Here is a 15,052-nt window from a genome sequence, read left to right as displayed (position 1 = left end):
AAAGTGGAACAGCTACAAAACAGCAGAGCATTAGCCAGTCTGGAACCTTGAATGACTAGGTAGAGTAAACCCCTCCCATTCCACATCTCTCTGACCTGCATGGGATATGTAGTGTGAACAAGAAATTAACAACTCTCAGTTTGTAAATCCTATGACACATTGAGATTGGTACCCAAGCATAACTGTATTCCTAATGAATACAGCTGCCCTTCTTATGTGATGCATAGTACTTATTTCATACTTTTGATTTATTTGTTAATATATCTACATGTTACACCCAGACTCCTGTGAACTGGCTCTATGGGACAGAAGATGATGCACAAGTCAGCAAGCAAAGCTTTAGCTTTTGACCAAATACATAGTAGTGAGCAATACAATTGAATAAACACAACTGCTTTGTACTGCACAAAAAACAGGAAATAATTAAATTTCTTATAGACATTTCTTTATTATATTTTCCCACTTGAATATTTAGAGAATAATTTAAATGTAATGCATACTGACAGCAAGCACAGTATCAAATATTAGGTTTTTTAATATTTTTCTTTTCTCACCCTTTATTCCTTTAGGAAAAAAAAATATTTAGATGACCTCAAAGAAACAATTATTATGCTAATCACAGTATGCAGTAACACATACAAGCCCAGACTCAATAGAAAAGAAAGCAACAAAGAAGTGAAAAAGTCTTTCTCCTCAAATCATTTTAATTCATTTTCCACAGCCATATAAATTTAAAGTATGAAACAACAATAATACAACTATAGAATCTAGGTTCTCTTTCAAAGCAGCGGCATATAAAACATAGAAAAGCTAAAACCTCAGCACAAGCTTCAAAAAAACAAGGACTGAGAGGATTTTGATGAAGACATGAAATGCACAAAATACAGTACACAAAAATACTAGAATGCATAAAATATAAAGCTACACATTTCAGGTAGAAAGCATTGTAAAATATATAAAATATGCAAGAAATCAAAACCAATGAAATTTTTCTTAGAGTACCATGAATACACTGGAACTGGCAATTAGCATTTGAAGATGAGAACAAGAAAATAGCAGTTTCCCATTTAAAACTTTATTTCTAGGCTTTAGGATTTCACCTTCTTGACATCCTTCTTTCCAGAGCTCTCAGTAGCTGACTCTGCTTTTCTTTTCTGTGACTAAAATGGAAACAGATTTAATGTTCTGCTCCAATATGCACATTTTTAAATGGCCCAACAATGTTAAATCTAGGATGTAAATGCATTAAAAAAAAATTTTAACATGAATATTCACTTCAATGTTATACTCACAGTTCATGTTCTATATAGCCCAACAAACTATATAACCCAAAGGTAAAATAACCTTCAAAGATGTTTCTTTTTTATGAAAAGACATGATATCCATCAAAAATAGTCATCAAGTATCTACTTACACATGGTATTATAAATGTACTCTTATCTTAAAGAACTACTTAATACTTAAAATTTCTGGGCAAAATTTTATTTATGAATACTATTTTTAAAAAATTCACAATAGATTTTAACACACCATATTTCATATCTTCTATGATGCACATTACTTTCACATTTTTGCATCTCTGAAATCAGGATGCATATTACAACTGATGACAAACTATACTTGGCAGCATTTTTTCTTAGTGATATGTAAACTAATGCTGTGTCTTACAATGGAAGGCATCTTAGATTTGATGAAATATGGAATTTACTTAAGCACACTCAAATAATATGATCCACTAAAGAATATTTTAAATTATAGATATACAAGTCAACCTGACTGGATTAAAATCAAGTTATCTTATTATCCAACAGTTAACTTAGTACCAAGTAAAGCTTTATCTGCTCAAAAATCTCATTTGCACTCATGGTTCCATTTGATCAAATCAGAACTCCCAGTTTCAACTTTATTACCATCCCAACCCTCCTATACCCTCCTCCTACCCCAAAAACAGCCTAGTCTCAATCCAAAGGATTTTACTAGCATTTTGCTTCTAGTTAGATTCATGAGGAATTTTTTAAATACTCAGACCTGTTACTAGGGTTTTCCTAACCATATTTTCTAAAAACAAATAGTAAACATTTGGTTGTGGTATAATTCTTTTTCTGTCCAAAACAAATTAGCATTTCATAAAAACAGTTTTTATAATATGTATCATTTTGGCATTAAACATAATATAGGCATTTTAATTATGTAAAAAAATGGGATCTACCTATAAGTTAGGAAAATGCTGAAAATTTTACCATTGGAGTTTTAGTAGCCCGTTTCTTCTTTTCTGCTCTCTCTCTTTCCTCAATTTCCATATTTTCTTTCTCAATCAATGAAATCAGAGTGTTACAGCGTCTCTGGAATTCCTAAAAAATAATAATATGCTTTATTTCCGTTAAGTAGTGATGATCTTTAAAAAGGAGACAATTCTTTAATTGAATCATTTCTATGGAAACAATTTTTAATCTAGCATTTTTTCAGAACAATATTCACACAGAATATTAATAGATTCCACCCAACATAGGGGTGGAAGTAAATATCATTTCATAGATGATTAGTTAAACAAACTATGGTACATTCACACGGTGGAACACTACTCACCAATAAAAAGGAAAGAACTATGGATATATAAATTCACCTGAATAAACCTCAAGCAAAGATACTAAGTGAAAAAAAATCAACCTCAAAAGATTATATATAGCATTACTCCATTTATATAACATTATTTTTAAAAAAATACATTTTTAGTTGTAGATAGACACAATACCTTTATTTATTCATTTTTATGTGGTACTGAAAATCAAACCCAGCTCCTCACATGTGCCAGTCAAACGCTTTACCACTAAGCCACAACCCCAGCCCTACATAACATTCTTAAAATGACAAAATTATACAAATGGATATGAGAGATTCATTGTCAAAAGTTAGTGGAGGGGGAGTGGGCATGACTATAGAGAACATAATGGAGTACTGTGGCGCTGGTGGTTACACAAATCCATTCATAGTAAAACTTCACTGAAACATACATACACCAACAAATACATGTATAACTGATGAATTCTGGATAAGCTCTGTGGATTATTCTAATGGCAATTTCCTAGTTGTCATGTAATAAATACTACTATAGTTATGCAAGATGGTATCACTGGAGGAAGAAGGTGAAGAATGCATGACAAATTATAATTTCTTGTGAATTTATAAATATTTCAAAATAAAAAGTTAATGTAAATCACATAAACAAAAAACTAAAGTAGGGGGATATATTCTATGGTCAAAATAAGTTTGGGAAACACTCAGAACAAATTTCTTTACTACAGGGTTTCTTAGAGCCTTTCAGTTCCTGATGTGCACCATGAGTCACTATGAAGGGGACATTGGATGCAGCAGTTCCCAAAGCTACTTAACCAACAGAACTGTCTTCTCATCAGACATCCTGGAGGATCAGAGTTCTGGGGAGTATATTTCAGGAAACACTGCTATATTTACTAATTCAGAGTAAATAATACCTGAAAAGATTTTTGCATTAACCTTGCCACTTCCTATATTGCACTGCCAGCAAATCAATGCATCTCAACTATAAAAGTTTTCATGAATGTATTGTGAGCATTAAACATATGATTCATTATTATGGAAATTCATATATTATTAACCCTGTATACTGTGCTATATTTTAAAGGTAAATAATGGTTCATACCAAATAATAAATAACATTTTAAAATATGATTCTTTTTCTGTGTAAGAAAAAATATCTGAAAAAATTCAAAATAATTCATACTCAAATGAAAATGTATTTTTTATGGGCAAGTAACTTCAACAACAAAAAATATGGTCAAAGTATATGAATAGAAATCTCACAAAAATGTTCCAACATTTTTTTAAATGTTTCACTGAAACTAAGGATCAAAGAAATGCAAAGCTGAAAAATGCAATTTCTATCAAATTAGCAATGATATGTGCGTGCTTATGGACTCGGGCGCACGCGCACACACACACACACACACACACACACACACACACACAGTGTACATATTTGGTGCTGGCAGTAAGATGGTAAAATGTGAACTCTCATTCACTAATGTTGAATGTCAATGTTACCACCTGTTATGGAGGGTTCTGTGTCTCCTCCAAATTCATCTGTTAAAGCCCTAACCCTCAATGTGACTATATCTACAGATGGGATCTTTAAGAAGTTGAACAAGCTTAAATGAGATTAAAAGGGCAGGCACTTACCCAATAGGACTAATGTCTTTAAAAGAAGATCAAGAGACATCAGATATCTGTCTATTTCTCTTTCCCCCTCCCCCACCCCTTCCACACTCAGAGAAAGAGCCATGTGCATAAGGTAGCCATCTGCAAGCCAGGAAGAGAGGCCTCACCAAAAACCAACTCTGCTGGCACATTGATCTTGGATTTCCAGTCTTCATAACTGTGAGAGAACAATCTTCTATTGCTTAAGCCACCTAATCTGTGATAATCTGTTATGGCAGCATGAGCAGACTAATACACTACCTATCTAGAAAGCAAGTTGGAAATATCAAAGAAATATTCTTAAAATTTTTTAGTCTCTGACATAACAGTTGCGTTCTTAGAACCTTATTCTAGGAAATACCAGATATAAACAAAGATTTCAGAATCATGTTTAGAGTAGTGTTTATAGGGAACACCAGGAGCTAACTGAGTTTTGGGAAACAATACACAGAATACTAACAACAATGTGACTAGTAGTTAACAGTAGCTATCTCTGAAAGTAGGACTACAGGTAATTTTTTTACAGTACTGAAGGTTGAACACAGGGGCACTCTACCATTGAGCTATATCCCCAGCCCTTTTCATTTTTGAGACAGGGTCTCACTAAGTTGCCAGGCTGGCCTCTAATATGCAATCCTCCTTCTTTAGCTTCCTGAGTCACTGGGATTACAAATGGTGTGCCACTATGTTCTGATTTTTTTAAAGGAGAAAGGGTCTTGCTTCTTTGCACAGGCTAGCCTGGAACTAGCTAGCCTGGAAGTACTAGCCTCAAGCAATCCTCTTGCCTCAGCCTCTCAAGGAGCTGAACCGGCAACTTCTGTGTTGTTGTTGTTGTTGTTGTTTTGTTTTGTTTTAAATTAGAGCTTTATAGTTAAGTTAGGAGTTGGGTTCATCCCAACATGCTCATATTGCATGGAATTTGATTTCAGTTCATGATCCCCCATTTTCCCTCCCATACTCTCTCCCCTCTCCCACTCTCCTTCCTCTACGCTACTAGCCTTCCTTTTGCTTGTCTATATATATTTGATTGTTTTTTTTTTACTTATGCATAAAGGTGAAATTCCCTGTGGCATATTTATATATACACATATCATGATTCTTTTGTGTGTGGGTGGGGGGGGTTACCAGGGATTTAACTCGGGGGCACTTGACTGCTAAACCACATCCCCAGCCCTATTTTGTATTTTAGTTAGAGACAGGATCTCACTGAGTTGCTTAGCACCTCAATTTTGCTAAAGCTGGCTTTGAACTCACGATCCTCCTGCCTCAGTCTCCCAAGGCACTGGGACTACAGGCATGCATCACTGCAACCAGCCATATCATGACTTTTAAAGAATTCATTCTGCACTACCTCTCCTTACTCATCCCTTCACTCTGCCTCTCGATCTCCTTCTTTGACATTACTGATCTTCCCTTTATCTTTACATTTCTTTTATACTAAGCTATATTTTTCAAATTTTGGCATATGATTTTTTTAAAGTATAGTTTTTTATCTTTCCAAATAAAAAGCAGAAAATAGCATACAACATAGGAAATGTTACATTCAGAAACTTTACCAACTATTCAAGCATTTTCTACTTTCTAATTCAAGTCCCCAAAGAGGCCAAAAATCAAATCAGAAAAAAAATATTCATTAGCAAAGTACTGTTCATCAATTTAAGACAATCTTACATAACACAGGAATGTTCAAGTTTTTGTGCATCCCCAACTACCCAAGGTTAAGTAATTTAGGGGGAAAAAAATCACACTGAAATTTTCCTTACTTACCAAAACAATGGTGATTTCTTTAATATGCAAACCAAATATTCTTCATAGTTTCATTCAATAATACACATACAAATTAAACAGCATGTTATTCAATTTATCTATTATATAAAGGGCTAAATTGAGCCTAATGAGATTTGATCATTGGTTTCTAGGGAGACTAGATAGAGTCTTTATATGAAGGTAATTCTTGAATCATTAAGCTACACCCTCTGGCTGTTATTATTCTCAATAAGTAATAGTCACCCATGTCTGCAGATATATTTAAATACATATTCATGGTTTATATGAATGATTCAAGGAAAAAACTAATACTTTGAGACAGTCTCATATGCAGGGAAGTAGAATATCTCAAAATGATTAAAAATAGACTATATAATAAATTCTTACCTTCATTCCTTTTGATCTGTCACTAACTATTCCAGACAAAGAAAAATAATCTAATTCTAAAGGAAGGCATCAAGGTACGAACCAGTATGGATGTCACCTTCCTAGCATAGGTCATGTCACAATATCTGAGATAGCAATGCTATTTCTTATCCACACACTTCAAGACTGCCTAATTAAGCAGATGACACCATAAACAGAACACCAGTAAAATATAAGAAATTACAAGGAGAAAGGCTAGATTATCAATAAAAAGTGACTTGCTGAGTAAGTAGGATGAAATGACTGAGAAATTTCAAGTGAAAAGCACTTTCATTTTTCCTTTTCCATGTCATTTTCACTTTTACACATCATTTTTCCTCTTATATATTCACCTAGAATTTTTATCTTCCTGTTTATCTTCCTGTTTTCCTGGGGTTACAGGGGGCCTCAAACTGTGTGTACAGTTTTTTAGTTTAATTACTTCTCTCATCGTTTAGGAATGAAGTCAGAGAAAAATGGCACACAACAGGAAGAGAGATGTAAAAACAATAAAGACAACAGAAGAGAATAGGAAAATGACAAATGGAAAACCATTCTTTAGTAACAACTGTGGCAAAAGAAAAAAAGTTCAAACATTTGGGAAATGCTAGAGTTTAAAAAGGTTAAGTAAACTTATTCATGTCAGGACTTCTCAAGAATTTTTAGCATTTTTTTAAGAGAGAGAGATAATTTTTTAATATTTAATTTTTAGTTTTCGGTGGACACAACATCTTTATTTTATTTTTATGTGGTGCTGAGGATCGAACCCAGCACCCTGTGCACGCCAGGCGAGGCCCTACTGCTTGAGCCACATTCACAGCCCAAGAATTTTTAGCATTCTAATGTAGATTGGAAGTGTCAGTAACAGAATTCAGTGTCAGCATGTTCCAACTATTTGAAATCAGAACCCTTTTCTAGACATCATTAATTTACATATTCTGGAACAATGTTTGGTAGAAGCCACCTTGACAAATGCTGTACCAGAGAAAAGTGATGGCTAAGGCTAAGATCCAAGTATGAAGAACCTAGGAATTAAGAACATGGAACTAAGGAATTTTTACATAATTTAGTATAAATATCACATTGATGATTTTTTGAGCACGAGAATGCAATCAAATGTATATTCAGTACTCAGAAATCTTTGCTTGATAAGATTCTCACTAGTGCACGTTCTCAAGATTGGAAAGGACTTAATGCATGCCTGGGTGTGGTGGCGCACAATTATAATCCTAGTAACTCAGGAGGCTGAGGCAGGAGGATTGCAAGTTTAAGGCCAGCCTCAGCAAGTTAATGAGGCCCTAAGCAACTTAGTGAGACCTTATCTGAAAATAAAAAAATAAAAATGGCTGGGAATGTCACCCAGTGGGTAAACGCCCCTTGGGTTCAATCCCTAGTACCAAAAAAAAATTCAAATGGATGCTTGAATATGTTACTAGATACTTGCTGATGAGACATACAGTCTGCCTCTCTGAATTCTTTCAACTATAGAGTACTCACTACCTCCTAAGGCTAGCTATACTACCTCTGAACAATTCAGAAATGTTCCTTTACACAAAGGTACAATTTGTTACCTTATGGTTTCCCACAGTTGGATCTATATCCAACTTCTGTAGTCACAGAGAATAAGCTGATTCCCTCTTCTGTGTGCCAATCCTTCCAATATTACAAGGATGCTCCTTTGCCTCCACCATAATCATCCCCTGGCCCACAAACACCCTTCTTTTAGGCTCAATATCTTCTGCCTTTATCCATCCTCCATTTAACCCTTTTCTCAAAGAACAGTGTAACATATTGACCCTTGGTCATATTATTTCTTTCTTTCCACTTTTCTCACACATTCTTTTAAACCAGAGGTCAGTACATCATTTTCTTTAAAGAGCCACAAGGTAAATACTTTCACCTTTGCAGATGACACACTGTTACAATTACTCAGCTCTGCCATTCTAGCATGAAAATAGCCATAGATGATACATAAATGTGTACCTGTTTTCCAATAAAACCTTATTTTGGGACACTAACACTGGATTTTCTACAATTTTCACATCCCTATTTTCTTTTGATTTCCTTCATGCACTTAAAAATGTAAAAATTATTCTTGGCTTACAAGCTACATGAAACAGGTGCTGGGCCAGTTTGCCAAGCCCCATTTTAAACTACAGGTTTTAGATTTCCTTTAAACAAAATTGGGCTACCTCAGTTTTTCATACTTTCCTAATATCTAAGGAGTTTACTCAATGTGAAGTCACTCAAGTATCAATTTTTGAATGCCAGGATGTATATACTAGAATACCTTTAATAAGTTATGTAATGTTTGCAGTGAGCAGTACTGCCCCTTAGTGTGTGATGAATATCAATTACCCTGGGCACCAAGTTCAAATATCCTTTGCCCGAATACTCAGCTTCAAAGTACCAATTCAAAAGACACAGAAAGCATCAGTAGACTTGAAGTGACTTACTGAAAGAGATTAAAGAGGCTCCACATTACATTTCCTATGTACTAAAATCCTAGACACTAAGCCTACCTAAGTCTGAATGACAGAAGGTCTGTGCCTATTACAATGGAAAGTCAAATGCGGCACAGTGAGCAAGGGCAAAAAAAATTCACTCCACATTTGTGCCTGTGAATTTGTGGGTAAAATTTTATAATGTCAGGGTAATTCTCTTACAATTCTTAGTAAAACAAAATGAGCATTTTTTCTCCTTTGCTCTTTTTATATACTACCTATGTTACCTCCTCCCAGATTCCAAGTCACTTTTGTGTCACAGTAACATAAAGCAATGGCAGTCTATAGTAGAATTCTTATAACCCAAGAACACTGGCAGTTAAATGGGAGTTAATATTCATATGAATATATCCTAAATTTCTCAAATAAGTATCCAATGGTATGATGCTTTCACATAACTGCTGCCACTTAAGCACTGTTATTTATAAAATATTATGTCATCTTCTCACAAGATGATGTGTGAATATAAATACCTAAAATGAACTCCTATTAGTGCATTAACTGTATTTCTGATTGTTAGAACAGTTCCGGGTTCTAAATCAAATACAACAGCTGTGTAATAAAACATGAAACTTCCAACTGGCTATTCAAAAAATTTACTATGAATAAATAACAGCTGCAGGGATGACAGTCAAAATCTATCATTCGAAAAAGGTAGACTAAAAGGAACAAAATGGACTCCAACACACTGACATATTTCCTCACATTCAATCCAAATCTGGTGCAACTGTAGGAATCTATAGGATAGAAGGAAACTAAGTATAAAAGTTCCAAGCTCGTGTGTTCACCAATGCCTATTCTGAGCAAGGTGCTTTGCTGGTCTCTTTAAATACAACCAATTGTACATTAAGTTAAAAGGGCATTAGGAAAAAAAATGACTCTGGGGCAGATAGAGGAATATTAGCTAAGGAAAGAAAAAAGATGAACAGAAAAAAGGTAGAAATATAAATTTGAAAATCATTAACACTGATGATAGGTGAGGTAACCAACTTTCACCAGAATAGTATTTTTAACAATGCAAATCTGATCATGTCACTGCCTTGTTACAATCTTTAAATAATTCCCCACTTTCTACAGACTAATGAATGACCCACTTCAAAGTCTTCATGTGGCTGCCAACTACTTTTCCAGCCTCCTCTTCCAGTACTTCCCCACTCACACCATACCATTCCAGCCTACTTGTAGTTTCTGAATATGCTGGGCTCATTTATACCTTTGTGTATCCTATTTCCACAACCTGTAATGTATCCTCATGGCCAACTCCTTCCAGTTTTTCAAGACTTAGTTCCAAGAAGGACCTCTTCTGTAAAGCTATTCTTTTGATTCCTTTGCTACAAGGCAAAGTTAAAAACTACCTCATTTGTTCTGTGACAGGAACTTTTCAAAATTAAGGTAGAAAAGGGACATTTTAGTCTTTTAGGTTAATGAAGAGTAACAGACCTCCATGAATATTTAAATATATTTGGTTTTTAGTATTTTAATTCTATAATCAAAAAGAACTTATCAATATATTTTATAGATTACCAATTTTACCAATGTATTATTCATATTTATCATATTTCATTAATAATGTAATGCTTTGGGGCTAGTCTTGTGGCTCAGTGGTAGAGCACTTGCCTAGCATGTGTGAGGCCCTGGGTTCAATCCTCAGCACCACATAAAAATAAATAAATAAAATAAATGTATTGTGTCCAACTACAACTAAAAAATGAATATTAAAAAAAAAGAAAGTAATAATGTTGTAATTGTTAACTACAAAATCATATGTAGTCTTTCTCTTGGAAATTTCATAGACTAACTAAGCTTCATAACCAACAAAGAGAAGTTGTTATTATGACTATAGAACAAGTAGGTAAATTTTTAATTTCACATTTGTTCTTCTAAAGGGCTGGGGTAGAATATTTACCTAACATATGTAAGTCCCTGGGTTCAATACTTAACACCACAGAAGAAAAAAAAAGAGAGAGATTGATTTACTTTTATTCTTCTAAAATATCTACAAAAAAAATCCTTTTCTGACTGACAAGAAAATTTATAAAATATCCTGTGCTGAACCAATAGCCTAATTAACATTTACTAGCTGTTGTGATAAACCTATAAAATGAGAAGGAAGTTAATAAATAGCTATAGCAATATTTTCTAAGAAATATTTTTTTTTCTCCTACAGTTCTAATAAGGAATGTCATTTTCTTACTTTTAAATAAGGAACGCTTTCATTAATAATAAAGTTGTGATTTGAAAACAAACAGTAATAACATGAAATTTTTATTATGTTGTATTCAACAGTGTGTGATTCTCTCTCCGAGATGCTATCAGAAAAATTCATTTAAACTACTGCAAAAGACAGGGTAATTGTAATGACTAATTACTAATACTCAGCTTCAACTCTAACTTACATGGCCACAGGCAATGCACACACAGCTTCTTGAGCTGGCTGAAGAGAAAAGAATAAAGGCTCCCCAGAGATTAAAAGGTAAGAATTTTAAAACTCAATTAAGAGTCAAAGCAACCCTGTAAAGGATATGGTACATGTTTTATCAAGAAATATTCTTTTTTTCACAGAATTAAATACTGCTTTTTCTATTTTAAGTATTTAGAAGGTCCTGAAAATGTCCAGGATATTACTAATTGAACACTGGGGAACTCTCCCATGAGTGCTGTGCAGTAAAATGACTTTTGGACCTCTCAAATTCTCAACTTTCCCAATCATGTTAGTGTGTTGCTGAATGAACAGGGATAGTATCCTGACACTCAGTCCCTAAAGGAAATGGCAAGAAAATTAATGAGCTAATGTGGATAAAGGAGTTGGCAAGCATTAAATCAAAGACACTATACAAAATATTTCCCAGCGCCATAAACATAAGTAAATACAGTTTATCATTTCCTCTTATGGACATTTGGTAAAATTAAAAAATCCTTTTAATTCTGATAGGTTTTTTATATACTAATACCAAGGCCCATTCTAAGATATTTTTCCTAAAGAGCTAGAGATGCAGTTCAGTTGGTAGAAAGCCTGGCTAGCAAATATAAGGCCCCGAGTTCAATTCACAGCACTGGAAAATGAAAATACTATAGAAGATATTTTTCTTCATAAGAAAATGGTAGAGCAATTCATATGCTCTGAGCTGAAAACTCTGAGTTGAGCCTATCTTTCTTACTTGTTTATGTAGTTCAATAGAGACTGATTACTTGCTTAAAGACCACACAAGTTCTTAGAGAAAAAAATCACAATCTTTTTAGCACAGAGAAATGGAACTGAAACTCATTTTCTCTTTTGTACAGCCAGCATTTTTAAATGGAGAAGAGCCTCAAAGAAATCTTCAACCTTTAACTGAAAGCTTTCAAAGTGAGGCATATTTGGAAGTGGAGGTTTGTGCCTTTAAGCACTTTATGATTGTTAGTTAAGTCAGAAGCCATGAATTCAGTACTTTGAGATTCCTGCATAAAATATAACTACTAAGATTTCTACTTTTTTCTAATAAGTATTTCATACTACTTATTGGTGTCTCTGGGAAAGAAAAGAGCCATCTTTAAACAAGATTATATTTTCAAAGATAGCTTTTTAAGTAAGCTGGGTTCAATCATTAGTAAGATTTTAATTGAAACACAGTGACACATGAATCAAATTACATCCTCTATTTCTAAGATGGAATTTTTAAATGAAACAAACTGTTTTTCTTTCAGAAATCACAGCTGCTTCTTTCGAGGGGGGAGATTTATCTTCCTAAATTATGAATGTGATTCACTATAAAGGAAGAGTTATTTTAAAAATGAGTAGGAAAGAGATCACCTAGAAATAATAATCTATTCCTATAATTCCCAAGTTATAGATATTATCATATTTTCCAAAAGGATGGTACAAAGGTATGCAAATTTTAAAATGTCATTTATACTCTAAATTCAGAAATATAAGCAAAAAAATATCCATTAACTAAAAGGGAAATCAAATTGTAATGATAAAACAATTAATACGAAAAGCTTTCAATCAACATTTAAATATGAAATAAAATACTCAGTATTTTTAAAGATTCTTTGGATATCAGAAATTTCACCTTTTATAAGGTATTGAAGGAGAGATGTCTTTATTTCTAATAGAAAAAAATAAATATTTCATTTTGTTATCACCTATACATCTAATATCTGCTTTTTGGAAAATACACTAGAGATTTAAATCTCTGGGTAAAGAAAGTACAGAGGTAAAGGTTTTGTAAAAAGAAGATGGAGGAAAAACATATTCTTTACAAGGGAGTTCAGAGACATCTAGTGGTTGTTAATAATACACTGGTTTTTTTCTTGGAAAATGAAAAAAGGTTATGTAGTTCTATAATAATATTCATACTACTCATTCATCCTACTGTTTTAGTTTAATGATTTCACAAACTGAAAACAGCAATAAGCTCTCAACCTTTAAAAAAAAATTAGTAAAATAGCCCTGTAATAAAAGTCAGAATTCAATAAATGGTCCATTACAAAAAAGGTTATGTATGCTCTAAAGTATGATTCACTGACAAATCTTTACAAGCTGTTGATGCTGCCCTAAATTATGTCATTACATGCACAAAACCACAAATGGCTAAAAATTTTAAATGCATGGCTTCTGAAAAGAATTCTCTGCTAAACAAGGTCATAGATGCACTGAGCTAGATGGCACCTTAAAAGGTCAACTAATCTCACTGCCAAAATCTTCAGACAGTCAAAACAGAATCTCTTTTTCAAAGGCTAAAAACTATTCTACATTGTTCTTCAATAATCTGCTGCAATGATCCAAAGGACCCTGTCAAACAATTCTTTCACTATACCTCACCTTAGTCTTTCATGCTATGGATTAACTCTTAAATCTTTTTATTCTTTCCTCAATTCTTCCTATTGTATCTTGGTAACATACACTTCTTATTCTTTTGTACAAGTACAGCACTTCACATTTATCCCCAGTAAATGTCATGTTGCTAGATTGAACTGAATCATTATTCTAACTGCTCTAGTTTTACTTGTGGATTCTGGCTTAGTCTAAAGCATTTGGTAGCTTTCCCAACATTACTGCATCTATAAATTTGATGGGCACATTCAAAAATTATATAATCGGTGTACACTCTAAATTTTGCATTAAAGTCTTAAGAAATATCTGATTTTCAAAAGACATCTGCCAAAATTACTATCTTCAGTAGAACGACTCAGATTTTTCTTTCTATTCAACTTGAACTAAAAATATAAAATGAGTCAATTAAAATATGAAGCATTGTTTTATACCCCAATGAATTTTGGGACAAGAAAATACTTATGATAGATTACAACTAAGAAAAATGTGTGCTATTTTATGACTAGCCACAAAATCATTGTTTGGACTGTTAGTTTCTAATTGTTTTTAATTTTTAGGCTATGTAAATCTATTTTTGTCTTAATAACCTTGGTTGACAAAATACTGACAAATCCAACACCAAAGATGTGTTGCATGAATTTCAATATGATCATAAACACTACTACTAGGCAGCACCAGAATTTAACGGGAACACAATTCACATTTTCTAAGGAGGAAATTCGCAGAAGCTAAACATAAAATAACTCTTAGGTAATTATTCTCTATTTCATAGTTTTCTTATACAAACTTAATATAGGCAACAATTCCTTTTCATTAAAAATAAATCCTTAAGTAATTTGCATAGTCTCAAGTATTACCTGGTTAATAACAATGGGGAAAATGCACCTTAAAGTGGTGAGCTCTGGGGATCACAATATTAATCAACTGACAAAACTTAACATCACTAATAGTGTAACAACCTGACATGATATTTCTCATGATATCATGCAACAGATAGCACACAATATCACTTCTGTAGCATTCTTGCCAAAAACATTAAACCCAAATCTAACAGTGAGCAAAGGATGAGAAGTATGGGGTATTCTACAAGACAGCCAGCCTAAACATCTTAAAAATGTCATTGTCATAAAAAGAGAAAGTTGTGGATTTAAAAAATACCAAAGAGGGCTGGGGTTGTGACTCAGTGACAGAGCGCTTGCCTTGCATATGTGAGGCACTGGGTTCAATCCTCAGCACCACATAAAAATAAATAAACAAAAATAAAGATATTGTGCCCATGTGTAATTTAAAAAAAAATTTTAAAACATCAAAGAGACCCAACAACCAA

The 15,052-nt window shown here is 33.4% G+C and overlaps 1 protein-coding gene across 5 annotated transcripts in view; it reads right to left on the bottom strand.

The window, feature by feature from the left end:
- Positions 1–428: 428 nt before the first annotated feature.
- Positions 429–15,052, bottom strand: part of Smarca1 (SNF2 related chromatin remodeling ATPase 1) — a 79,648-nt gene continuing 65,024 nt past the window's right edge. For 2 of the 5 annotated variants that reach the window (XM_021722360.3, XM_013356061.4), the window contains 2 exons: positions 2,241–2,351; positions 429–1,160 (listed from right to left, as the gene is read on the bottom strand). In XM_021722360.3, the coding sequence (XP_021578035.1) occupies positions 1,089–1,160; positions 2,241–2,351 (183 nt within the window). In that variant the 3' untranslated portion in view covers positions 429–1,088. Of the gene's footprint in view, positions 1,230–2,209; positions 2,352–15,052 lie in introns of all 5 variants that reach the window. The other 3 variants (XM_021722361.3, XM_021722362.3, XM_021722363.3) reach the window with 3 other exon arrangements.

The sequence above is a fragment of the Ictidomys tridecemlineatus genome, chromosome X (genome assembly GCF_052094955.1).
Source record: "Ictidomys tridecemlineatus isolate mIctTri1 chromosome X, mIctTri1.hap1, whole genome shotgun sequence".
NCBI lineage: Eukaryota > Metazoa > Chordata > Mammalia > Rodentia > Sciuridae > Ictidomys > Ictidomys tridecemlineatus.
The sequence above is the reverse complement of the archived record's forward strand: the minus strand, read 5'-3'. Positions and strand labels throughout refer to the sequence as shown.